The sequence below is a fragment of the Triticum urartu genome, chromosome 7, assembly GCF_003073215.2.
Source record: "Triticum urartu cultivar G1812 chromosome 7, Tu2.1, whole genome shotgun sequence".
NCBI lineage: Eukaryota > Viridiplantae > Streptophyta > Magnoliopsida > Poales > Poaceae > Triticum > Triticum urartu.
The window spans coordinates 603,372-628,932 of NC_053028.1; the positions used below are offsets into that span (position 1 = coordinate 603,372).

General features: G+C 46.1%; 3 protein-coding genes and 1 long non-coding RNA gene across 5 annotated transcripts; 1 reads left to right on the forward strand and 3 right to left on the reverse strand.

The window, feature by feature from the left end:
- The first annotated feature begins 852 nt into the window (after positions 1 to 852).
- LOC125523466 (probable inactive DNA (cytosine-5)-methyltransferase DRM3) lies at positions 853 to 9,976 on the forward strand. 2 transcript variants are annotated; one of them, XM_048688503.1, is made up of 12 exons: positions 853 to 1,002; positions 1,897 to 1,927; positions 2,045 to 2,161; positions 2,255 to 2,345; positions 2,484 to 2,548; positions 3,115 to 3,214; positions 4,550 to 4,626; positions 4,740 to 4,839; positions 5,002 to 5,078; positions 7,116 to 8,544; positions 9,319 to 9,406; positions 9,498 to 9,976. In XM_048688503.1, exons 2-10 carry the CDS (start codon positions 1,925 to 1,927, stop codon positions 8,355 to 8,357), a joined length of 1,872 nt encoding a protein of 623 aa, XP_048544460.1. In that variant the 5' UTR covers positions 853 to 1,002; positions 1,897 to 1,924; the 3' UTR covers positions 8,358 to 8,544; positions 9,319 to 9,406; positions 9,498 to 9,976. The 2 variants fall into 2 exon arrangements, with proteins under 2 accessions (XP_048544460.1, XP_048544461.1); XM_048688504.1 differs by having other exon boundaries at positions 854 to 1,002; positions 2,045 to 2,158.
- LOC125523468 lies at positions 2,555 to 4,589 on the reverse strand. Its single transcript, XR_007290240.1, has 3 exons — positions 3,886 to 4,589; positions 3,663 to 3,735; positions 2,555 to 2,817 (listed from the first exon to the last, which is right to left on the reverse strand). It is a non-coding gene; the product is annotated as an uncharacterized LOC125523468 (long non-coding RNA).
- A 116-nt stretch (positions 9,977 to 10,092) lies between the features above and the next one.
- LOC125523467 (protein SUPPRESSOR OF GENE SILENCING 3 homolog) lies at positions 10,093 to 16,954 on the reverse strand. Its single transcript, XM_048688505.1, has 6 exons — positions 16,834 to 16,954; positions 14,397 to 15,241; positions 13,727 to 14,021; positions 12,539 to 12,783; positions 12,294 to 12,454; positions 10,093 to 12,172 (listed from the first exon to the last, which is right to left on the reverse strand). Exons 1-6 carry the CDS (start codon positions 16,883 to 16,885, stop codon positions 11,950 to 11,952), a joined length of 1,821 nt encoding a protein of 606 aa, XP_048544462.1. The 5' UTR covers positions 16,886 to 16,954; the 3' UTR covers positions 10,093 to 11,949.
- A 3,033-nt stretch (positions 16,955 to 19,987) lies between these two features.
- LOC125523449 (protein ENHANCED PSEUDOMONAS SUSCEPTIBILITY 1-like) lies at positions 19,988 to 21,645 on the reverse strand. The gene has a single exon (XM_048688481.1). It carries the CDS (start codon positions 21,554 to 21,556, stop codon positions 20,129 to 20,131), a length of 1,428 nt encoding a protein of 475 aa, XP_048544438.1. The 5' UTR covers positions 21,557 to 21,645; the 3' UTR covers positions 19,988 to 20,128.
- Positions 21,646 to 25,561: the final 3,916 nt, after the last annotated feature.

Here is a 25,561-nt window from a genome sequence, read left to right on the forward strand (position 1 = left end):
ACAACAAACTTCTTTCTACCTTATGGCTGTTTGATTCGGTCTCTATGAAGGAAAAGTGTGTCTTTGACTAATGAAGGTTGGTACTAAAGATCGTAAAACGGGAGCGAAGCAGGTGCAAAGGCTAGAGATACATGTCCAAGACAAAATGAGAATGTATTTTGCCAGTTTTTAAGTGCCAACATTCATCAGGTTAGTTTCTCATCTCCTCGTGGTTCTTATTACGCGTCATTTATCGGTCTTTTTATCACTAGCATTTGCTTTGGTATCACCAGTCACGCAAGATATGGCACAACTTTTGGAAATGAGGAGGTGGTAAGCGAAGTTCGTAGAAAACTTGCCAATTATAGCAAGAGTTAGGGTATGGCACAAATGAGATGAGTGGCATCGTCGTGAATGAGGTGAATAGTGGGTGGGCCTGAAGGCAAAGAGGAGTGAGATGAGCCAGATGAAACAAGTATCACCGACTATAGCAAGGGCTCGCGCTAATGACATTATAGACGATCATCGTAGTAGCGACCCTCTTTTGTCCGGATCGCGGTTATCCACCGCTCACTCCCTTTCCCGCGATTGCGTCGGTTCGTCTCCCCATATAGAGCACTCCAAAAAAAAAATCAAGAATGAAAAGGGATATAAAAGGAAAGAAATAAAGAAGAAGACATGGTCCTCCAAAGCATAGTTTTAGAGTTCAAGGACCGATTTGCACATTCAATTGTACTACTAAAAAGGAAAGGGATTTTCCTCGCACATTCAATTGTACTCCCTTTATTTGAAAATAATTGTTGTAGAAATGAATGTATTTATAATTAAAATATATCTAGATACATTCATTTTTGGAACAAATATTTTCAGACGAAGGAAGTAATAAAATAAGGGGGCGGCTGCATTCTGCTCTCGCACCCGGAGCCTTTGGACAAACAAACAGGAAAAAGGGGAGGGCTTTTCCTCGCCGGGGCCGGCGCCGCCGCCGCCGTCCAAAGCTCTAAACCCTCTCCGCGGCGGCAGGTAATGCTATCTTCTCCTCGCCCTCGCTCTCTTCGTCCCCTCCGCGGTGCAAGGTTCTTCCCCCGCTTCGACCGCCGGCGAGGCCGCGGCGGGCCGTCGTCTCCTCCGTCTGCCGCCCTCGCGGCCGGAGGAGAGGGGAGCTCCGGTTCTCCGTCGGCATTGCAGGTAGGTAGGTTTCCCGATAGGATTCCCTGGGCGCCGCGACGGCGGTGGAGGCGGTGCCGCGTCGTCGTGTGCCCGCATCGGTATGTTCCGCCCACCCCGTGTGGCGGAGCAGGCGAGGCGGGGCCGTCGCGCTCTTGCTGTTCAGGTTTGGCCGGCGAGATGTAGAGGCGGCGGCGGTGCGTTTTGTACTCTGGTCACCTCCGGACGGCCTGAAATTAGTGTCTTTTACGATTTATTTCGGGAGATTGGGTGCTCTGTATCAGGACCCCTGATGGCGAAGATGAAGATGCCCTTGCCTGGCAGGCCGGGGAAAGGGATGAAGATGCAGCAATTCAGGAATACTGATCTCCTGTGATGGATAAAGAGCATAGTCCCTGTTGGTGTTATTGGGATTCATGTTTTGGTTGGTTCTCACTTGTGTCGATGCATGTTTTGCTCTGCTGCTTAGGGTCGATGCATGTTTGTTGATTGTTTGAGACGCTTTTGTTTCAAGATACATCCATTTTCATCCATTTCGATGACAAGTATTTCCGGACGGAGGGAGTACTTTTCTTTGGTGAAGCGCTCCGGTGGGTGTGTGTGTGTGTGGGGGGGGGGGGGGGGGGGTTCTTTTTGGCTTTAACTCTGTTCTGTTCCATTGTGTTGTGTCTCCCAACTTATGTTCCATTATCTCTCACTCTCACCGCAGTGCATCTATATTAATGCCATCGTTACCGTTTCTTTTTTCAGGGCCAAGAGGCAGATTTGATCGAGAAAAATGGTAGAGCCGGACCTTGTCTATTCACTTGTCTTCTCTTTCATTGCCGTGCTCTTAGTTACTTCCCTTTTCTCGCCAGCGATGCTCCTAAAATATACCGAATTTACTTTGATGTTATAGGCCTCGCGAAACACCGGGTCGGGATCATCAACTTCTTTGGGTAGTCTATTTGCTTCTGATGATGAAGAAAACAGTGCTCCTTCACTGCCCACAATAGAAGCTGACCGAGATACCGTGGTGATATATATCCTCGTACCCGCTGTCATTGTCATGTATCCTTTGTGTTGAACTCGTTTGTCCAAATCTTCTGAATGTTCCTAACTTCTGCAGGAGCTAGATTCTTTCTCAAAAAAGAGGTCGTATTTACTGACCAAAATGAGCTTCTCGAAGCAAGAGGTCGATTTGGCAGCCAGTGAGTTAGGTATGTGATTCTGCATCAACATGTAAAGGTAGTAACCTATGTTTTTAAGGCGACACTTTGCTTTAAGGCACTGGGGGGGGGGGGGGGGGCGCCTCGACGCCTAGGCGCCTAAAGCGGACATATTTAATCTCTTTTCAGGTGAGGGAGCATCAATTGATCAGCTCGTGGATTGGATTGTGAGTGCTCAAGAAGCTACAACTGAGGTTTATTTTCCCGATCCCTTTTGTTTTTCTTTAGTAGCTCTTGTTTCTACTACCTCTGAATCTCGATCTCGTGCTGCCATGAGCTAGCGCATTCGCTCACACTTGGGTGTTCCAGTCTCAGATATTCTGGACATGAATCACAAGAACAGTCTTAGAAAAATCATAGAACTGCTAAAAAATAAACAGAAATGGGAAGTACTAATCAAACATATCTGCTGGTTGTACTTGTGGGTTCGGCATTTCTTCTGGCTCCATCCTTCGTTCTTCCACTGCAATTTGTACTAAAAATAAACAGAAATGAAAAGTACTATTCAAACCTACCAGAGAACTGACCCGGTTGAAATACCGATCAATGATCAAGCTCTCAACAGAATAGTTCTCCAGGCATGTTGATAATTGTAGTATGAACTGCAGGCAGGATTGCTACATTTATCATGATTGTTGCTTATGTTTACAATTTTTTTTCAACTTTTAACACCTAGACCTAGTATATGTTAGACTAAGTCATATGCAAATGTGAGCAACCTCAGGCCTGATACTTCTGTTTTAAATTGACACCTTTTCAGGGAAATGCTGAATTTCTGCCTGCGCAAATGGATAAACCGCATTCTTTGCTCCAGATGGGGTTTACTCAACAAGAAGTCTCGTTTGCTATTGAAGCTTTTGGTAGGTGCTTCTAAAATCTTCAATATTGTTTGCTTCTGTTACTTATTTTACTGGATACTCTTTCTGCTCCATAATACAGGATGTTATTACAACCAATAAGTTAGATAAACCTATCAATGGGTTTTGAGATCCTTTCAATTATGTTTCTGTGAAATGAGAAAAAGAAAGTGAATATCACGGCACTCCACTATTTCTGTGCCAAAAAGAAAAGGCGGCTAACGTGAGCTTGTTCAACATGAATCTGTATATTAACAAAAGCAGACAACCTAAGTTCAAGCATTTGTTCGTTCCATTATTTATTGGTGGCTGCAGGAGTGCCTTGTGTAAACATCAATCATTTGTTCACCCTTCGATTTTTGTGTGTAAACAGTCCATCCCAAAACTATATATGGGTTCTATCGTTATATATCTAACTCACAACACAAAACCGCATTTACATTGGTTTTACCTTCAGCTGCTTAGCAACATGCTGGCCGTTGAAGCAGAAACTTCAGTCCGTATCTTTGAGAAGAGAGCACATGCTGACAATATAAGACCGCATAGGACAGATGGTCAAATGCACGGAATGAATTTGCCAGAATATAAGCCAAACTGCAGTGTGAATAACATGCGACAGTATAGTATACAGTATTTCTCATGAGTGTAGTAAGGCTAAGAAATTAATTACCAACCTTGATGGTGCAGTTAAATGTAAGCAAGATCACCAACAGGAATAGAGTGGCCAGAGTACTCAGATTCTTTCCATATACCAAGAAGGTTAACCAGCAACTGTACTTCATGTAGAGAAGCTGCAATAATTAAAAAAAAACATGTTAGCACCTAAGATCCATGTAATGTGAGGTCTTAACCTATCATAGTTACTACAGCTTGGAATTGAAACCTGTATCTAAGATATGGAACAAAAGTTGCCAATTGGTGTGAAACCCATCTGGTACCGAGGCATATTTGCCAGACATGCATGGGAAAGAATAAGTCTTCCCCCAGGAGGATAGGTGACTCCCCTGCCATGGACCTATCCTCTTACTGATTTTCTGAACCAAATGCATAAGCTGAGCATTAGGTAATCTGTGTTCATCAATGGGCGTACCCAGATATGTCAGAGATAAGGTGCCCAGCTTTACATTTTAACACCAAAATCCACAACCTAACTCTTGTCTTCATGCCTTACATCCCCTCAAAACAACATCAAGGAATTGAGATGCAGAGTGTTACTGTCATCACTCTCCACGAAGATGACAATATCATTTTCGTATTGTAGAGCAGACTTGTTTCACTTGTTAGTCTGTTTTGGTGATTTCCTACAGACCTTAATGTCATTTTTCCTGTTCCTTTCAGGTCAAGAAGCTGAAGTTGAGGAGCTTGCTGACGCAATTTTGGCAAGACGCATTGCGAATAACATTGAGCAGAAACAAGTATTAACTCAATTGCTACATCATTTCTCGCTGCTATAGACTTTGTTCGGTGAATTTGTTGTGCTAGAGCATTCCAATATGCACACTTTTATTTTAAAGTGACAATTTTTCAGGAAACTGCTGAATTGCAGCCTGAGGTAATGGATACACCACTTTCTTTGCTCAAGATGGGTTTCAGTAAAGAAGAGGTCTCATCTGTGATTGCTATTTTTGGTAGGTAAACATGGTGTGAGGATTAGAGCTGTATCCATGACTTTAAATATATCAATCTGTCAATTTTAAGCTGACGAGTACATGTTTATTTGCAGTCTACTAGTGTTAGTGTGCTCTGTTGAGTTCAGAAACCTTAAATGTCATGTTTCCCACTCTTTCCAGGCGAGGAAGCAACAGTCGAGGAGTTGGCTGACTCGATATTCGCAAGACGCTTCTCAAATACCACTGAGCAGAAAAAGGTAACTAAATGACATTCATTTTTATTAGACTTGGGCTGTTTGCAGTGGTGACAGTGTAATACACCAGGGGTGGTCCCTCGGCAGGAAGCCCGGCAGCAGGCCTGTGATCTTCGCTGTCACCGGACGAAACCCGTCGCCACTTCCCCCACGGGCTCCCCCGGTGCATGATCGCCTCGGTCATCATACGCAGAGCACGTGATAGGGCACAAGGCCCCAGAGCCACCCGGACCGGTCACTCTGAACGAAGACGCTATCCAGGAACCCGTGCATTTGGCGAGCCTGAATCATGGATTTCGAGTCGCTCGACTAGTCGCGACTAGTCGTCGACTAGTTGACGAGTCGCAGTTCCAGGGCCGACTCAGCCTCTCGGCTCGACTCCTGGGATGAGTCGAGCGACTCGCGCGACTAGTCACGACTAGTCGCGGTTTTGGGGTCGAACGACTCGAAGCAGCGCTGGATCTGGAGCACTCTCCCGCCGCCGTGCTGCTGATGCTGCTGCTGCTGCGCCCTTGCCGCCGCGCTGCTGCTGCTGCTGCTGAAGCTGAAGCGGCAAGAGGAGCGGGCTGGGAGGAGGAGCGGTGGCAAGAGAGCTGCTGCGGGGGAGTTGAGAGATCCATCGCTGGGAGGAGTGGTGGACTGGTGGCAAGAGAGTGGCAGCGAATGTGTGGCGGGTGTGGTGAGGGAGGAGGGAGTGTGGATGGTGGATTAGGTCACGGGAGGAGTATATAGCTACTAGATGGGCTTTTGGGCCACAGGGAAGTGCATAACTAGTGGCCCATCTCTCAGTTGGCCCTGGTTACTGCTGCTGCTGTGCACTTGTGCTCCTCCCCTGACTGCCTGCTGCTTAACTCACGTCGACTCGTCGCCATGTCGACTCGTCGACCGTGAGTCTAGACTAGTCACGACTAGTCTAGAGTCGCCCTCCCCGAGCGACCCGTCGACTCATCGACTCGAAAACATTGGCCTGAATACCTTGAAGTGAGACTCATGAAGACAAACCACAATTGTCGACATTAGGAGCCCGCCTAGGTTCTCATTCCCGGGGATGAAAAAGATTAACTCTAGACACGCTCGGGGGCTACTGATGGTGTAATACACCGGGGGTGGTCCCTCAGAGGGAGGCCCGGCAGCAGGCTTGCCCTGGGGGCTGGGGCCCAGGTGGTCTGGCAGGGGTCTGGTGACAGGAGGGAGCCTGGAGGCTCAGATAAAGATCAGGAGCCCATCTTGGGCGTGCAAACCAAGATGGTGGCGGCATGAGATCGGTTAGATCACCTGTAAACCCATAGACCTCGTCACCTATATAAGGCGAGGCTGCGGGTAGCCATTCCCATTTACAACATATACTATACTCTCGATAGCCATACACATCTCTACTGTAACCCCCTCGCACGAGGTGCTCCGTAGAGTGTTACCTCACCATGTGGGCTCAAACCTGGGTAATCCCTTATGTGAACTCCCTTCTGGTACTTACAGCCGCGTTCGCCACCCGACCGAGGGTACCGATGGTTTCTTGAACCGTGAAGTGGCCTATGTGGAGTCGTGGTTGTGACTTAACTCTCGCATTGGAATTAGAAGCCTAGGGTGAGTGACACCGGTATGTAATGTTTGTTGTGTCGTCCCACATCTGTTAGTCCTTTTACGGGAGGAAGTGGCAAAATTCTAAGTGGGGTGCTATTTACGCATATCATGTCTCCCCGTAGGAGCGATGGTAGTGTAGAGTACCTTGTTTTACTTATAGGATCTCCTGCAGAGTTCAAAAACCATATGTGGACAGATAAGGGCAATGTTAATATCTGTTTGATCTCATATCCAAAAAGAAGTTAGATCAACTATTTACATAAACGATTTCTATTTATGATGTTTCCAGTTGGTTTTCTAGTTTCTTTTGTTTCATGATTATTAAAGTATGTAATCACTGACTCCAGTGCTCATATGGAAAGCGACATCTTTAAATGCTCTCATGGATGTAAAACAATAAAAACTAATTAATAACCCCTCTTGTTTCTAACATGGCACTGTATGTTCTCTTTTATGTAGGTGAAGATAGAGTCTGAATTTCCGGACGAGACAGAAACTGGGTATTCAACATCGAGATTGAGGTTCTATGATGATGATGATGATGATGCCAACATCAGACGTAAAAAGGCCAAGCATGCATTTGGAGATGACAGAAGGGCATCAAGCAGTCAGAATGTTAATCAATCTAGCCGCACTCCATGGTTAAGTCGTTGTTCTGGGTCAATTGCTAATGCTTCTCTGAAGGATGAATGTCTTGAAAGGACGTCAAGCCCTGGTAGAAACATCCACGGTGACCTTTTCAAACCTCCCTTCTTCCTCTATGCAAGTCTTGTTGACATCAGCAAAGACACGTGGAATCAGCTCTCGAGTTTCCTATTCAACGTGCAACTGGAGTATCTAAACAGTCAATCATTCTCGGCTCTGATGCGGAAGGAGGGTTATATTCATAACCTTCCAACGGAGAGAAGGCATGCTGCGATTCCAAGGTCACCAATGACGATCAGAGATGCATTGCCTCTGATAAGACGGTTCTGGCCCTCATGGGACACCAGAAAGCAGATCGATGGTGTTGCTTTAGGTGTGGTGGGAACTGAACAGATTTGTGAGAAGGTGGAGAAGGCGGTGAAAGATTCGCGAGGAAATCTTTCAGAAGTGAAGCAAGCGCAGATCATTCATCAATGCAAGATGGCGAATCTCGTCTGGACTGGTCAAGACAAGTTAGGCCCTCTGCAGCCACACCAGATGGAAGTGATTCTAGGCTATTCAGCTAGCCATACGGATCTGCCGGGCATAGACCCACAAGACAAGGTTGCTTCCATGAGGTTTGCCTTGCAAACTGATACCATAGCATACCTTTTGTCGGCCCTAAAGGACCGGTATCCTGATGGGCTGAGAGTGATCTCTATCTACAGTGCAATCGGGGGTGCAGAAGTCGCTCTACACCGTCTTGGAATTCCGCTGAGGTGCGTGGTGTCCGTAGAGGAGTCTGTGGTGAACCGTAGAGTTCTAAAGATGTGGTGGAGAAAAACCCAGCAGAATGGAAAGCTAAGACAACTTGATAGGATCCAGAAGCTAGATACCAAGGAGTTTGAGGACCTGATGAAAGAGTTTGGCGGGTTTGACCTCATTGTTGGTGGGAACTACGATTTTTACAGAGGCACAGCGATGACGGTGGGCACAACCATGGGAATGGACAGCAATCGATTTTTTGAGTATGTCCGGGTTGTCCAGATGGTGAGACGGATGCAAAAAGTTGTCTGACACACATAGTTCTGTCTTCGGTCATTCTCCCATGAGGTGTGGATTATCAAGGACCAATACTAACACCTTTACAAAAAGTGAAGTTTTTTTGTTCTTTGTCTTCTTGTAGCAATATGTCCGCAATGAGACCTCATCTTCATGGCTAGTGTTATCCTTGCATAATGAGCTTGTATGCCATAAAAAAAAGGTAAATCTTCTTCTGTTTGTTTTGCACAAGTAGTTTTTTTTTTCTATGAAGGATTTTTAGTTTGCAATTGGCATGGCCAATGGATGTATTTGTTTTCTATGAGACTTGTGTGTGCATGTGTTTGGATGCCATTCAGCTTAGAGCAGCCAATGTAGTAATTTCTAATGCCCCAATTTGCAATGTTTGTGTGCTATGAATCAATGATAAGATGTGTTTTTTGCGTTTTTGGGTCTCTGTCACGTGTATCATATATCTGTGGACTTAGTTACTTTATAATGTAACAACTAGCTGGGTCCAGATTAGGTTGCAGACCGCTCACTGTATTTGTTGTTTTTGTTCGAGTAGAGAGAGGCTGTATTTGTTTCCTATGAGATTCCGTTCAGTTCTGAAGATGCGTGTGCTATTGCACAGAAACCAACTAACTAATATGTAATGTGAGGCAGCAGCCATTAGGCAGGACTGATTTCGTCAATTGTTTAAGATTTGTTTGCGATGTTGCTCCTCTGCATGCATGTGTTTCTCTAGGTCATCCAGTTCAGAGCAGCCAATGTCTATAATATCCCCATTCGCTGTGGTACCGCCACCAATCTATGATAAGATGTTTTTTTATTTTGAATATTTCGGCCTCTCTTAACTGCATTATATCTAACATATAGCTTTTGGTTAGTGTATCTGTCTTTTTTTGTTGTACATAGTACAGATTCAGTTAAGTTCCATGTTTAAGAATGTGAATGTGTTGTTGCATCCTGTAATCATGGGGAAATTTGGTTGTAGATTGCAGCGAGGAATCCGTTGAGAAGGTGCTTGGGGTTACAAGATTGCCCCTGCAGATGAGGTCTTTGTTATTCTGACCAAGATGAAGGTACCACGCCCCTCAACCCTGGACAGATAATAATCTTTTTCTGCTATCTCGGTTCCGAAAAATAATAATCTTTTCTCTCTTCTCATTTCAGGTGAGATGGAAGCTGTAATCTATCAAGCGATGAGTTTATTGTGCTCCTCTAGATTTTGACTGAAGACGAGTCCAGTGGCCGACAAAGACAAAATTGAAACCTATTGACTGATGACTTTTGATCAGGTTCTCGAGATTTGGCTGATATTATGGTGGTTTGTTGCGCCGTTGGATAAAACTTCTGAAAGTGGTAATTAGTGTTAGCTAAATATACTTGTGTGACTGTTGGGTGCTTTCATAGTTGATGGTAGGAATTAAGAGCAGGTGGCACACTTTCCTGTGCATGTATGGAGTTCTTTCCCTGGCCATGCTGTCAAGGTTCGGTTCCGAGCCATGGCAAAATCAAGCGACGGCACTTTGGTTCTTCCTTGCGCTCGCCGTCAATTGACTGGCTCTGCCATTTTAGGTGAAGTGGAAACTGTAACTATCAAGTGATCAGTGTCTGTGTGATGTGTTAACCTGTCTTTATTCAGTGCACTATGAATGCTCCTCTAGATCGACTGAAGACTTGAGTCCAGTAGCAAAGTGAAACAAATACGGAGTACTCCCTTTGTAAACTAATATAAGAGCGTTTAGATCACTAAACTAGTAATCTGAACGCACTTATATTAGTTTACGGAGGGAGTAGTAGATAACAGCAAGTATCTAACGAATGATCTTGGGTGCTGCCATCTCTGACGATTTGGCTGATATTATTTGGGTCGTGCCTCCTGTTTATCTAGATTATGAGGCCATGGTTTGTCATCAGTTTGTTGAGAGGAACGATCAGTTCCTCCAGTATCGACTAATCTTTGACAGATGATGCACCTACCACGTCGCTCTCCCTGTTCCTGCTTTTTTTGACTCTCAGGCAAAAGAGAGATATGTTATAACCAGGGAGGAGACGGACGAGTATAAGAGGAGGACGGAGACAGCCTGTCTCCAAGCGGCAGCTCATGAAGCAATAGCTGCTGCATCTCAGTACGAGCTCATGAAGCAATAGCTGCTGCATCTCAGTACGACCCCAGTTACAACTTTGAATAAAATTGAGGCTGCTAAAAAATGGTGCCATGATATTTAGTGTTAGCTACATATTGTTGTGACTGTTACCATTCAGAAATCAGCTTTCATGATTAACAGTGCCATGGCTTGGTGATTTACCGAGTTCGAAGATGGCGGCGCATCATCAGCCATGGATACCTGCGCATCTTTCTTCATGGCTGTCTGGAAAGGAGATCTAGGCGTCGATTGTGCTTGAAGTGAAAGCACCAACCCATGAGAGAGACTAGCAATGCATCTATCTCTTCATGGAGGAGATAGCTAGACCATGGTGATGGTGCTCTCAGTTCAAGGCACTGTCGATGTCTCATCTTCAGGTCAGTTTATGTCTGTACAATTTATAACTGATCAACCAAATGAGATCAATAGTTGCAGATTTCAACAAGGTAGGAAGGGGGTTGAGGCCAGAAGATGAAGCCATGGCATGCAGATCTGGGTGGACATTCAGTTAAGCCGAAAGCCATGGTTTCGTTTTTCGTACTAATTTGGATATATGAAAACAGCAACACAAATAGCTCGTACTAACTTTGGTGACAATTCAGTTCGGGTTTTTGGTTAAAACACAATGCACGTGAGATTTGCAGCCTACATTCTGAAGTACGGGCGTGTTTTTGGAGTTGACTCGCCCTTATGAGATTCGCCCATTATAACACACGTTTGGCCCAGGGCATAATACTCGCCAAATTTCAAAAATGTGGCATTTCTGTTTAGTGGCAAGGAAGGAAGCCTCAAATCTGAGCATTTTTTCTTCTTCTTGTCATTCAAAGCCAAGAATTAGAGCATATTGCTATTGTTTCTGCTAAGCAAAGCAGAGTGGTGACATGCATGATTCAAGCCTTCTTCTCCGGTGACGGCACCGGAGTGTCCGGGGTCACAGAGGCCAAGAACTTTTGGCGGTTTTCGCATGACAAATAGCAAACACTGGCTGTTCCAGGTGATGAAGAAGAGGACAAGAAAGAATGTGACTAGATAAAGCAAATGGTGATAAAGTTACAAAAGTATAAACCTCAAAGCAACTCAGCTTTTCACCAATGACTTTTCTCATCATGTGTTTTGAAAAGAGCTCGAACTCTTCTCTCTGGCAATGACACCAGCAGAGGAACCATTTGAAATTCTGAAAAGATGACACGATAATTTGGATACGTTCTATCTGAAATTCTAAAGCAGAGCAAGATGACAGGTCCAATCAAGTTGAGGTTTCCTAATCTTGCATACACCTGAAGTCCTAGAACGGATTTCCATTCGACGTTGGCTACCCGAGGCAAAGCAGGAAAGCTGTTAGATGGGTGGTGATACATACACTCCTGCAGGCTCAGTTTCCCTAATCAAGTCGAGGTTTCCTAACCAGCCAGTATGCCAGGAGAGTGATCCAGTTTATAAGGGAAACCGGATCGAAAACCTATGTACTGTGATCTTCAAGAGCCATTGGGGGCCTGGAAGGTCCCGGGCCTGTGTTTCTCCATCAGACCGGTAAGAGCGGCATCAAACTCCTCCTCGAGCTCCATCTCCTTTGTCATGTACTCTTTCTTGAGCTGCACCTTCTTCTCCTCGTGTGCTTTTATCAGTTCGTCTCTTTCAGCCTCGAACTCATGCACGTCCTTAACCTGGGAGTTTATGAACCGCTGTACCTGTTCCTTCCTGCACAGCAGCATAACACGTACGGGTTAAAATAGATCATGTTTTAACTATGTTGGCGTAGGTAGGAGACGGCAAGACATGATCGAAAAACAAAATAGAAAAGCACAAGTGAAACATCCACCTTAGCCTGCGATTTTCGGTGGTCCCAGAATCGTCCACATGACACTGTCTAGCCTTGGCACGCTCCTCCTGCAGCAACCTCTCAAACTCACGTTCCTTTTCCTCCATGGCCCTGCGCATGCTTTCTATCTGATCATGGAAGAATTGATCCTGGGATTTCATCTGCAAAGTATAGAAGAAACACAAGGTGAGCAAAGGAGACGAACTCAAAAACAAGGAAGAAGATTTAAGGAAGCAAACCGTTACCTCCTCCTCATACTCATCGTGTTTTTCCTTGGCTTTACGCCTGACGAATATATTCTCTTGTATGGACTCTCGATGTTTCTGGGCAACAAAACCCAGGCTTTCTTCAACAGCTTTAGAGTGTTGCTTTGTCTTAACCACCTTGTTCTTGAGATAATTCCGTTCTTGATTATCTTCACTCATTTGTTTCAGCTGGGCCACTACCATCTCATTATGAGATCTCATCTCATATTTCAGGCGGTTTTTCCCTGAGAATTATAATAAAGCATTTATGTTCATACATAGTACAGTAGGCAATATATCTGCTAACAAAACCATGAAGTACTGAAGTCCAGTTCAATAGAGCATTTTTTCGTGTAATCAAAATAAATGAGTGAGTCTATTCCTCATTGCGCAGCCACAGTGGCACTTAGGCAACTGAGAAAATCATGAAGTACTGAAGTCTGGTTCAATAGAGCATTGTCCTTTTACCTTTGCACTAAATTAATGCTTTTTTACACCAAAATAAATAATCTTGGTTCCAAGCAAGTCATAACTATAGACCTTCTTCGATTTAACAGGATAGCAGACAACACAACACATAGAAGACCTACAAAGATCTATTTTTGGATGAACTAGCAAACCATACCCTTAATATTATTAACTGGCATCATTACTAAGCGCATGACATGGTGAAAGAAATTAGGATCCCATGCCATATTACAATGTGTATGACAGTTTTGCAAGCTACGAGCTTTGTAGAAAATGTTAGGATTGCCACAAGGATGCAGAATCTACGCATTTTGTAAAATCAAAATAAACAATTAAAGGATGGCATGGTGAAAGAAAAACTGAACTGCAAAGGATGTAGAATCCATGCACATTGTAAGATCAAAATAAACAATGAAAGGATGGCACGGCAGTCATCTGAATGATAAACAAGTATAAATAGAATTGCTTCTCTTTCCTATGGACAGAATTGATTTTTTATTTTAATACAATAAATGAAAAAATCATGCTCAGTAAAACATATTTTCGGCAAATATCCAAATCACCAAAAGGTTGCTGCACAAACAAGTGTTGGCAATGATCGGAAATTATAATCAAAACAACATCAGAAAGCTAAAGAGGCATGTGGTACTATATAGACATGAACGTGGCAGGTATTGACCATGTTAACATCTCAATGCGAGAAGTTAAAAAATATTATACCTGGGTGGTGCTTATTGAAATCCTCCATGTCTTCCTTTAAGGCTAGGAAACCATATAATTGTCTTTTGCTACCAGGCAAGAAAGGAACCCTGCGTTTGTTCCATGTGTCCCTGTCTGTTCCTTGATGAACAAAGAGCCTATGCAGACGTTCTGCCTCCATATAGCCCACGGCAGAGCTTTCAAATATTAGCACACTCATGCCACGGTGCCCAAGAGGACCGTATGCATGGCGTGCTTTGGTCACAGCATAATCACTGAAATATCCGAGCAGCTCTTGGTTGCCCATGCCTAACCACTGTTGAGCATCAATGAATAGCGAAATTAGAATGCAATAAAACATAATTTTAGAACCTTGAACATATGTTTTTTTTACAAATGCAATGGACTGCATATTTACAAACATTCAACTGATTCACCAACTATACCTAGCCAACGCATCAGACATATATTTACTTTATTCTAGTTTATATTAAATTCAAGCATGACTGCAAGCAAATAATTATAACAGGTCGTGTGAATATTGAGTATTTTAATCCTTCCCAGACAGATTAATAGATATGAAACAAATGCTCTAGAAAGATAAAAGAAATAAGCATGAAAATATGACAGTCTTGCTGTTTACTTTTGCTACTAATACAATGTGTAGTTGAAGATAGACAAACATCATCACCTTATCATCTTCACCCTTTTCCAGTCTTGTGTTCATCACAATCACCATTGGTGGCCATACTATCTGCCGGTCGGTGCTTTCTGCCAATCCGTTCCATTTCCCAAAGTGCTCGCCGGGCTGTACCACAGAAGATCCCCTGCGAGACATCTCCTCTTCCAGCAATGCAGCCAATTCCCTGTGGAGCTTAACCCTCCTAGAACCCATTGTTCTAGCATGTCTGACCAAAGATTCCAGCCCTTTGAACCAGGCAATTGCTCCTGGTCCATTTTGGCATGCCGGACAATGCGACTGTCTCTCATGTATCTGATCCACACTTAAGGTATCGGTCTCCTGAAAAAAACTTTTGAACCACTTGTTTGTTTTTCGGGTTTCGAAACTTTTCTCCGATGCATCGGAATCATAGTCATCGCTCATGTCATCATCATCATCATTAAGATCATCATCATCTGACGAGTCCTCGACTTGAGGATCATCCATCTCAGGGTCGAAACAAGAGGAAGCAACATCATCGTTGTTGCTTTCAGGACGAGATGGGCGAGGCCTTGATGCCCACTGCCAACCATTTAGCAGAGGTGGGGTGACAGCTGGGTTTGGCGCTTGCAATCCTGGTTCTGTAGACCTTGCTTGTGATGATGCCCTGGGATTGCCTCTGGCAGCAGGCCCACGACCAGAAGGTTGAGCCCAATTATTTCCTGAAGGACGCGAAGACCCATTGCCATTCCAAGCTTGCCGTGCTGTAGCGGGTGGAGCATTGGAGGATGAAGTCCGTGGCGCCCATTGTCCCCTCCCAGATGTCTGCCCTGATTTCTTCTTATTCTCAATAGTCTCCCAACCACCCCCTGGACCTGGATGCAGAACAAGGACAGGATTATGTATGATTATTAGATAGAGCGATATAAACAAACATATTTACACGTATGATGTCAAGAATTGAAAAAGCTGCAGAAGGGTAATGCGCTGTTAATCAAAGCCTTAAGAAGGGTCATCACAAGTTGTGGCAAATGATTATTGAGTTGGGAGACAATTATCACAATTGGCAAAGGATTCGTGAATCGGCAATGGACGAGCATGTTACAGAATTTAGCATGGTAGGTAACGTTAAGAATAACCGTACGTATGAGATGAGATTAGTTCATACTTGGACTGTGTAATTAATCTAGGCTCCAAGCAAGTCAAACAAGAAATCCAAGAAATCAAATCAAATCAAATAGAAACCCAAAGGTGGACTCTGTAATCTAAGCTCTAAGCTCACGGAACTAGTAACTGAATCCCCAGTTATTTCAAAACAAACAAACCCAAACCTAACAATAATAATAATAATAATCACCATGCCTAATTCATGAATCACTCGGCCCGCCCCATGGATGGATCTAGGAAAACCAAATCAGTAGATGCGCCATCCAACGCGCACCGCGCAGATCCCCAAAGCACGGGGGCATCTCCACACCGCGGCAAGGGAGGGAGGGAGGTAATTCAGGAATCACTCGGCCCGCCCCATGGATGGATCGAGGAAAACTAAATCAGCAGATGCACCATCCAACGCGCATCGCGCAGATCCCCAAAGCACGGGGGCATCTCCACACCGCGGCAAGGGAGGGAGGGAGGTAATTCAGGAATCACTCGGCCCGCCCCAAGGATGGATCGAGGAAAACCAAATCAGCAGATGCGCCATCCAACGCGCACCGCGCGGATCCCCAAAGCACGGGGGCATCTCCACACCGCGGCAAGGGAGGGAGGGCGGTAATTCAGGAATCACTCGGCCCGCCCCATGGATGGATCGAGGAAAACCAAATCAGTAGATGCACCATCCAACGCGCACCGCGCAGATCCCCAAAGCACGGGGGCATCTCCACACCGCGGCAAGGGAGGGAGGGAGGTAATTCAGGAATCACTCGACCCGCCCCATGGATGGATCTAGGAAAACCAAATCAGCAGATGCGCCATCCAACGCGCACCGCACGGATCCTCAAAGCACGGGGGCATCTCCACACCGCGGCAAGGGAGGGAGGGAGGTAATTCAGGAATCACTCGGCCCGCCCCATGGATGGATCGAGGAAAACTAAATCAGCAGATGCACCATCCAACGCGCACCGCGCAGATCCCCAAAGCACGGGGGCATCTCCACACCGCGGCAAGGGAGGGAGGGAGGTAATTCAGGAATCACTCGGCCCGCCCCATGGATGGATCTAGGAAAACCAAATCAGCAGATGCGCCATCCAACGCGCACCGCACGGATCCCCAAAGCATGGGGGCATCTCCACACCGTGGCAAGGGAGGGAGGGAGGTAATTCAGGAATCACTCGGCCCGCCCCATGGATGGATCTAGGAAAACCAAATCAGCAGATGCGCCATCCAATGCGCACCGCACGGATCCCGAAAGCACGGGGGTATCTCCACACCGTGGCAAGGGGGGGGGGGGGGGGGGGGGGGGTCTCACCGGGGTTGTTGCCGTTGCCGGGAGGCCCGCCGCCGCATCGACCGCCGGACATCGCGAGGGTTTGGTTGCATCCGAGGTCTCCACTTTCGAGTCTCTTACTATACAACTAAAAGGAAATCAATTAATTGTCAAAAAAGGAGGAAATCAATTGGTTTCCCTTAAGTTAGAGATTTTTTTTTATGGAAAACGTTTGGTGCCAGCCCGCCGGCCGAACCACTGCGCCGCGTGCATGGGATTAAACACCATCGTACGGTTATAATGCAACTCGCCCACATGACCGTTTGGCCAATGCAGCAAGGATTAAACACCATCGTACGGTTATAATGCAACTCGCCCACATGACCGTTTGGCCAATGCAGCAAGGTTGGCCACACAAACCTTATCCCCACCCTGACCCCCGCGAGTATCTAATCCAGCTCATCCCCACTGCCGTTCTCTTTCTCTCTCTGAGTCCCTAAAATACCAGAGCGGCGACTGCAGTTTGGAACCATATCACGTTTTTGCTGGAAGCATGTAATTTTCTGCTGGAAGCAGAAGAATGTTTTTGTCATGAACATGTCATTTTTGCTGGAACAGTACCAATGTTTTGCTGGAACTTATGTATTTACACGTATGATGTCAAAGAATTGAAAAGGCTGCAGAATGGTAATGCACTGTTAATCAAAATCTTAACAAGGGTTACCACAAGTTGTGGCAAACGATTATTGAGTTGGGAGACAATTATCAGAATTGGCAGCAATGGACGAGCATGTTACAGAATTGAGCATCTTTATATCATCGGCCTTAACCATATCAGTACCAGATGAGACTGTAATAATAATCTAATTAAGGCTCTAAGCTCCAGGCAAGAAATCCAAGAAATCCAAGAAATCAAATAGAAATCCAAAGGTTGCCCCGCCCCATGGATGGATCCACCAAAACCAAATCCCCAGATGCAGCAATCGATTCGCCCACCTTCTTTTTTCTCTGTTCGTTTTCCTTCCTTTTTTTTCAAATTCAAAATTTTTTGCGAAAGAAATTAGTGATTTTTTCCTCGAAAGTAGATGAACTTTTTCAAAATCGATGAACTTATTTCCAAATTCATGAACATTTTCCTTGAAAGTAGATGTTTTTTTCAAAATCAATAAACTTTTTCTCAAAATCGATAATATTTTTTAAAAAAATTATGAACTTTTTTTCCAAATAGGTGAACTTTTTCTAAAGTTTGATGAACTTTTTTTGAAAATCTGCGAACTTTTTTTTATAAACATTCTTCGAATATGTGAACATTTTTTGAATCAGCAAGCATTTCTGGAATCAAAGTTTTTTTGGTAATTCATGAACAATTTTTTTAATATTGTAAGCATTTTGAAAACAATTCATGAAAAAATTCAATTTGCAAACATTTTTTCATTTTCATAATTTGTTTTGAGTACACAAACATTTTTTCAAAATCATGAATACTTTTTGAATATGCGAACACTTTTTGTAAAATCATGTTTTTTTTAATCCGCCAACATTTTCAGAATATGCGAACATTCTTTGTAAAATCATGAACATGTTTTCAGTCCATGAACAATTTATCAATGCCTTAACATTTTTTTAAATAGGACATTTTTAAATTTCCAAACATTTTGAAATCTCAAATTATTTAAAATAAGAAAATGAAAAATGAAAAATATATATTAAAAAACAGAGCGCCCCACTCATGTGCCGCCCCAAAAGGTCACGTTGGGGGAGCAAGGGGGGCGCGTTGCATCCCCCAGCGCGGCACGCACCGTATAGGATCTCCCCTCGAAGAGTGTCAACAATGGGCCAAAGAAAGACTTTAACTTGTGGGCCTACTTCTCGGCCCACTCACACACAACCTTCTCCGGTGGCTTGCAGGTGTTAAATAGCTAGCTCATCTATGAGTTCTCAAGACCCCTAAAAAAATCTATGAGTTCTAAAAAAACCTAGCTCATCTATGTCTCTCGACTTGGGAAGAAAGTAGGTGGCTTCAGAGCAGTATAGTTGTCAGACAAACACCCATGCGACGGTGAGAAAAGAGAGAGATGGAGTGTATAATAGTTAGGCTCCATAACATCTCTGGTGGTGACGTATGTGACCACGACGTTGACGCGTCGTTGTCGGCCCTCGTTTCCGCAACAACGGGGTACACCCACGCACGTCGGGGTCCACCATGACTTAGCCTTCATGCAGGAGGTGACCGCATGTTCATCTTAGTTGGGGACAACAGAGAAGGGGGGGGGAGGGTTGGTTGACTGCGGTTGACCTTGACAGAGGCGCGGAAGGGGCACAAGGTCAGGTGTGTGTACATCCCCCGCAAGGACGAGGTCAAGCGAGTTGAGAAGTGGCATGACAAACGTGACGACTCTCTGAGCCCGTTGAGAAGCGGCATGGCAGAGGGTGGCGCTGGTGGTGGCGGTGGCAGCGGAGGAGAAAAGAGGGGCAAACTGAGTGTTGTGGGTTGGGTTTGTTCCATTGAGGAGAGAGGGTTTAGTTCCAAAGATGAAGCATGGTGAGGGGTGCCGACGGCAGTGGCAGAGAAGGTGCCCACGACGGCGGACAGAGGCGCCGGAGGCGGGGGTTGTCAAGGACAAGGAGGCCGGGAAGGTGGCGGAGCGGATCACCACAGAGGAGGAGGACTGTTGGACCGACATGGCAATAGCCTGGAGTCTGATACCAAGTTGAACCATGGAATTCACTTCTGAGTGTTGCTTCGGTTACAAGAGGTACAACATATACATGAGGTTATAGGGGAAGCCCGATAAACGAGGCACGTAGGTCCATCAGGTTTCAAGTCTCGGAAGTGCTTATAGAGATAGGGTGTGCATTTATAGAGGTGGGTGTATACACATGTATATGAACGCTTGTGTCTACACTGATGTTAAAAAAAAGACAATTCAATTTCCATCGAATCTAAACTCTATAGATTCAGCTGCGTGAGAAGGATCAATCTCTTGTGTCCCCAATTTCAGTATTTAGTTTCCCCTCTCTGAAATTAGTTTTTTTGTGTTCATCTTATTCCCCTAGCTAGATCCCAGTCTCATGTGCATTAAGCCTATTGATTAGCAATATAAGCAGTAGTGGGTTGCTCACATAAATGTAGGTTTGACTACATGTCCCAAATATCATTCTTTTTTTCTTGTTTGTATCAGAGAGAAAATTATAATACTCAACAATTTCTTTAATTTTCACTTATTGTCATTCAAAGCCAAGAATTAGAACATGTTACTGTTATATCAAGCAAACATAAAAAAAAAGAAAAATTGGCAAGCAGTATCAGAGCAGAGTGTTGACATGCATAGAAGATTCAAGTGGCCTTCTTCTCCGGCACCGGCGCCGGCACGGGTGTGTCCGGGGACACGGCGGCCCAGAACTCCACGTCCTCCTCGAGCGCGGCCATGTTCTCTAGCGACAACGTGAGCTCGGCATCGATGCTACCGCCGCCCTCATGGCCGGGGTACAACGACGTCTTGCCGTCGAACTTGTTGGCCATGCCACTGCGCGCCGCCACGGGGCTCCCCCATCCGAAGTCGCAGCCGTACATGTCGAACCGCGGCGAGCTCCCCATCATGGTGCCTGTCGGGTCGAAGAAGCGGTGCGTGTACACCATGGGCTTGGCGGTCCACGCCGCCACGCGCGCCCTGATGGACGCGTCCGTGTGCGCCGCCACGGCCCGCCCCACGGCCGCCGCCGCCCAGCCGTGCCCGCGGTCGAGCAGGTCCGCGGCGCGCGTTGAGTCGGTCCCAATGGCGTAGATGGTGTTGCCGAAGTAGTCCTGCGGGAGCTGCGGCCGGAGGCGCCCGCGGTTGTTGATGGCCGCGCGGCACGTCGTCTCCTGCTCCGGCGCCATCCGCCGCGCGCGGGTGATGCAGCGCCAGAGGAGGGACGACAGCGCCTGGAACTTCGTTAGTGCGGCCGCGCCCGCCGTGTCGCCGGCGGCCAGGAGCTCCTCACGCGCGCGCTCCTTGAGCGCGGCCAGCGAGTCCGCGGAGAAGTGCAGCATCCGCTCGCGCAGCTGCAGCGGGGGCGCCCGCTCGATGAGCTCGGACACGTCGGCGCACGGCAGCACCGCCGGCCCCGCCGGGCCGCCGTCGGGCGACCAGCGGTCGAACGAGGGCTTCGGCGCCGGGGGCACCGCCACAAGGCCGAGGCTGGCGCGCGCGAGGGCGGCCCAGTAGTTGACGAAGTCCCAGAAGGCGGTGCCGTCGGAGAGCGCGTGGTTGTAGGCGAAGCCGACGAAGACCCCGTCGGCGAGGTCGGTGACCTGGACGGCGAACAGCGGCTGCTCCTGGCCGCCGTAGTTGACGGCGTCGGTGAGCTGGAAGAACTGCGCCAGCACGCCGCGCGGCACGTCGGCGTCGCGGGGGAGCACGTCCGCCATGGTCACCCCGTCGGCCACGGCGTGCACGACCTCCACGCCCTGGCCGGCGCAGTCGACGTGGACGGAGCACCCCACGACGTTCCCGGCGTCATCCCTGTGCTGCTCCGTGGCGAAGCGGCCGGCGATGGGGTAGTAGTGGGCGAGCGCGTCGCCGAGTACCGCGGCGAGGTGGTCGGCGGCGTTGAACGCCGAGGAGGTGGGCCTGTGGAAGAGGAGGCCCTTCTGGATGTAGTTGGAGGAGAGCATGGATGCGTCCCAGGAGGTGAGCGGGATGCGCTCCCTCGGCCGCGGCGGCGGCTTCACCGTGGACGACGAGACGACGCGCACCATCGGGGACGGCGACCGCGACGGCATGGTGATGGTGGATTGGGGATAAGAAAAGATTTGGTCCGTCGTTGCAGGTTTGCTTTGTAGCTGCAGGCCGGACACTAGATCACAAAATTTGAAAGAGATTTATAGCCCGTGGGGTGGGTAAATTACTGATTGCGATTGTGACTGGGTTGGTTGGTGGCACTCCAAAATTTGGACCTTTTCGTATCTATAACCATTTACGACCAAATCGGTAAGAAAGGTCAAAATTCAATTTTGATTTGGACACATGATATCTGCAGATGCATACACGTGTTTATTACCGATTCTGTTTTACCAAATCAGTCGATCTCACATGCATGGATTCCAAATTGCCAAGCAAGAGGGATGCACTGGATGATTACGACGTGGTGCTTACTCCGGCCTCAAATGCTTGTGCTAGATTCAACGCGGATCCTTCCTTCGGGGCAGACACGTCCGGGCGTGCAGAATCCTCTGCATGGTGCTGAATCGAGGAGCGGAGTTGGGGAATTCGGATGTCCATCATGTCAGACTTCAACAGTCTAGATCATCGAAAAACCCCTCCGGACCGCTTCATTTTCACCCCCCCTCCCCTTTCTTCGCACATCCAATCTCAATGTTGGCGCAAAACCCATCACGGTCCTCCGCAATGTATCTCTCTGACCCGACAGACCCGACAATCAATATCTTCGAGGTGTCGCCGTCGCCAATGCTCGCGTACACCGCCTCCGCACCGAATACGAAGATTTGGAGGAATGGAGGATCAATACTCGCTGGCACCCGATGTGGAAACAAATAAAAAGAGAGGAGCCACCTACTCGACGAAGGAGGGCGAGTTGTTGTTCATGGCTTGGTCGGGCACAAGCATTGACCCCGCTTGCCGGTCTGAAGCAAATGGAGCGACATTTTGGAGGAGGGTGCATGAGTTGTTTCATGAGAACAACCACTACTCGCCCTATACTCTCGAAATAGGCTTTCGTACTCGCCCTATACCGTCGAAAGGATTCTTGAACGGAATGATAGCTCACTCAACCATTGGTAGTACGGCTTTCAATAATCGTCAAGAATTCTATGGTGATTATGCACAAATTAATACAAAATCAGGCACCGAGTGGCATGGGATTCGACGGTCTCGTAAGTTTTGCTTCATTTTCTTTATGTGTTGTGGTGCATGGGATCTTTTGCTCTATGTTGCAATGTTTTGATCATGTAATTGTTTTGTTTTCCTAACCCGGCCTCACAATGGTGCTGTACAAGAAGAAGTAGGGCATCCATCCATATGATGCATTATTGTCGGATCAAGTTCAATGGCGGTGGAGCTGGAGGAGGGCTTGCACCGGCCACCCATGTGTCAGAGGTCGAGAGGGAAAAGTTGGAGCATGATCAGGAAAAGCGCAGTGGCGGCCAAATTGTCGAAGAAGTGGGATGACATCATGGACAAGAAGGAGGCTGAAGGAGGGGAGGTTTATAGAGTTCATGCCAATGCAAAGAAAAGAAGGTTGACCTAGAGGAGAAGAAGCTAATTGCATTTAACAAGTGTGTGAAGTCCAAGGTCATGTGCGTGAAGACCTATGACTGTAAATGCCTATGCTGTGGTGTGGGTTCACCAATTGCATAGTGACATCATTGCGTGTTATGTAAATGGCGGTGGGCAATGATTCATTTTGTTCGGCTGCTTGCTTGATGGACCCGGATTATGGACCTTGTTGAACATCATGTGCTTATGCTTTTGATTGTTTTTATTTGCAGGTGTTACATGTATGGTTGATTTTCTATTGAATATTGAACATCGAAGCAATTTGAGTTAGTGGAAAGAAAGAGGTGAAGGAGGGGAGGATAAGTAGGTGATTTTTAGATGATAGTCTTGGATAGGCGTCCGCTCAATTGTCCGCGAACACATCCAGACATATCCAAGGGCAGATGAGGACATTCGTTTGAGGTTTCCCTTTGGATACGTCCTTAGGTGTACCAGCTACTCCACTTGGAGTTGATAAGGGCATCTCCAACAGCGACCTCTAAATTAGACACCATATCCGTCTGCAGACAGGTGTCTGGACAGTAGGAGACGTCCATCCAACCGTGCTGGCATCCATTTAATAACAAATTTGAACCAAAAATTTATCGCTTGGACTAGTGTGAGCACTTAAAGAAAAGATATAACACTAGCACTTGAAGAAAAAGAAAAAAAAGAAAAACAATGGTGCTTCTGTCAAATGCTACTAACCTTCCACCAAAGAACAGAAAAAGTTTGCGGCGGCCTTCCGTCATCCGGACAAAGAGAGGATTCATGGTGGCTTCGATTCATCATGTGGATGTCCACACTCCGGCAAAGCCCTCTGGTTGGTTCTGGTTTGCGAGAAAACAGAAATCCGGCCTAGTCTGCGGATCGATACGAGATTGCGTTAAGTGACAAACTGCGTCCGAACAGTTTGGTTCCTATGTGAGGGTTCGCTTTGCAGATGCAATTCATCGACGGAACCACTATCAGACTGAGAGAATTTAGGAAGAGAAAACGTCACATCCGTAATTAATTAACTGCGCTAATAAAGTACTACTCCGGTGTGGTACAGGTATGAAGGCATGCATGTGCAGCTTGCTTGTTTGCCAAGACAGCTATAATAAAGAAGAAGATATCAGAATTACTCCTAAGCTGGATTTGGTAGTGGCGAAGACTGAGTAAAGTCCACGTTTACCATTGACCTCATTACTGCCTGATTCAAAAACATGTGGCCATGTCATGTGTGCACTACTGAAGAAGAAGATGTCATACATACTGTCTTGTGCTTTTGGAGGCTGAACCTCTACATTAGGTGAACCACTTCCTACTAAATGAACAAATGGATGACGAACGGCGGGGAACGGTGATTCAAATCGGAAATGCACAAAATGATACTCCCTCCGTCCCATAATATAAGAGCGTTTTGGACATTATGGGATGGAGGGAGTATTGTTTTAAGTGTGTAAATAATATCATGAAAAAAGTTACACGTGTACGTAAGGTAACTGGACAGCTTAAGATTCCTATGACAAAATGTATTTGAGGAAGTTTCAAGGAAGCTGCATCTGCATCCAGACTTGACTAGACTGGGTCCAAGTCATGTAGAGAGAAACCAAATTCGAACACACCAGTCTCAAAATCCACAAAATACACGCGTACACCAGTCTGATCAGCTGAAGCTTGCATGAGGGCTGGTTAAGTGGGTAGGTAGGGAGTTTATTAATCACCAGTCTCAAAATCCACAAAAATATTACTGATCCGTTGACAAGAAAGGCTTGCATACACCTAACGGAAAGGAAGGCGCACTTGCACTCTTTTGAATACTTCCACAGTTGTGTGTTGTGTTGTATATAAAAAAGCGAGTTGATTTGTTAACAAAAATTGCAGCAAAATATGCGTATCTAGTAGTGTTTCTTATTCGACTGGAAAACTGTAGGGAAGGCCCTGACAATATTTTTTATTAAAGGAAATACTATTACAAGAGCAGGAAGTGGGTGTATACCCAAGGGGGTATACAAAAGCTGTAAAAGATATACAAAAGAAAAAAAAACAAATTCAACAACGAATAGTGGCCTTTATTATTTGGTACTATTTGCTGAACTGTCTTTTCGTACTACATAAATGAATTTGTGTTTTAACTCGAATTTTTTACATGTGTATAGAACACCATCTCTCTGAGATACATTGTATTTTCTTCAGAATTTTCCATAACTTTAAAACATAATTTCCACGTGGTTTCCCCCGGATATTCTCGTACAAGGGGCGAGAACTAAGACATGTTCTAAGAGCATTAGCTTTGTCAACTTTTAGTCTAAAGGAAAGTAGGTGACATTTCCTTCAAAAGAAAAGGTGAAACCTATAATCAATACTAGGGCTGAGGTTGTCAAAGATTTGGCATTTCTCTCTTACCAAATACACCAAGCTACGATGATGAAAATTTCGACGACGAGCAGACTAGCAAAGGTGGCTCTAGCAAAGTGGACAGAGTCTGCAAATTCATTGTTGTTCCCGAGTTGAAGGAGGTTTTCCTC

Coding starts and splice junctions, on each gene's coding strand:
- LOC125523466 (XM_048688503.1), top strand. Junction 4,627..4,739: donor ATAACATTGAGCAGAAACAA/GTATTAACTCAA, acceptor ACAATTTTTCAG/GAAACTGCTGAATTGCAGCC. Junction 4,840..5,001: donor ATCTGTGATTGCTATTTTTG/GTAGGTAAACAT, acceptor CACTCTTTCCAG/GCGAGGAAGCAACAGTCGAG.
- LOC125523467 (XM_048688505.1), bottom strand. CDS start 16,885: ATGTCCGGCGGTCGATGCGGCGGCGGGCCTCCCGGCAACGGCAACAAC. Junction 12,455..12,538: donor ACGATGAGTATGAGGAGGAG/GTAACGGTTTGC, acceptor TATACTTTGCAG/ATGAAATCCCAGGATCAATT. Junction 12,173..12,293: donor ACCGAAAATCGCAGGCTAAG/GTGGATGTTTCA, acceptor GCTGCTGTGCAG/GAAGGAACAGGTACAGCGGT.
- LOC125523449 (XM_048688481.1), bottom strand. CDS start 21,556: ATGCCGTCGCGGTCGCCGTCCCCGATGGTGCGCGTCGTCTCGTCGTCC.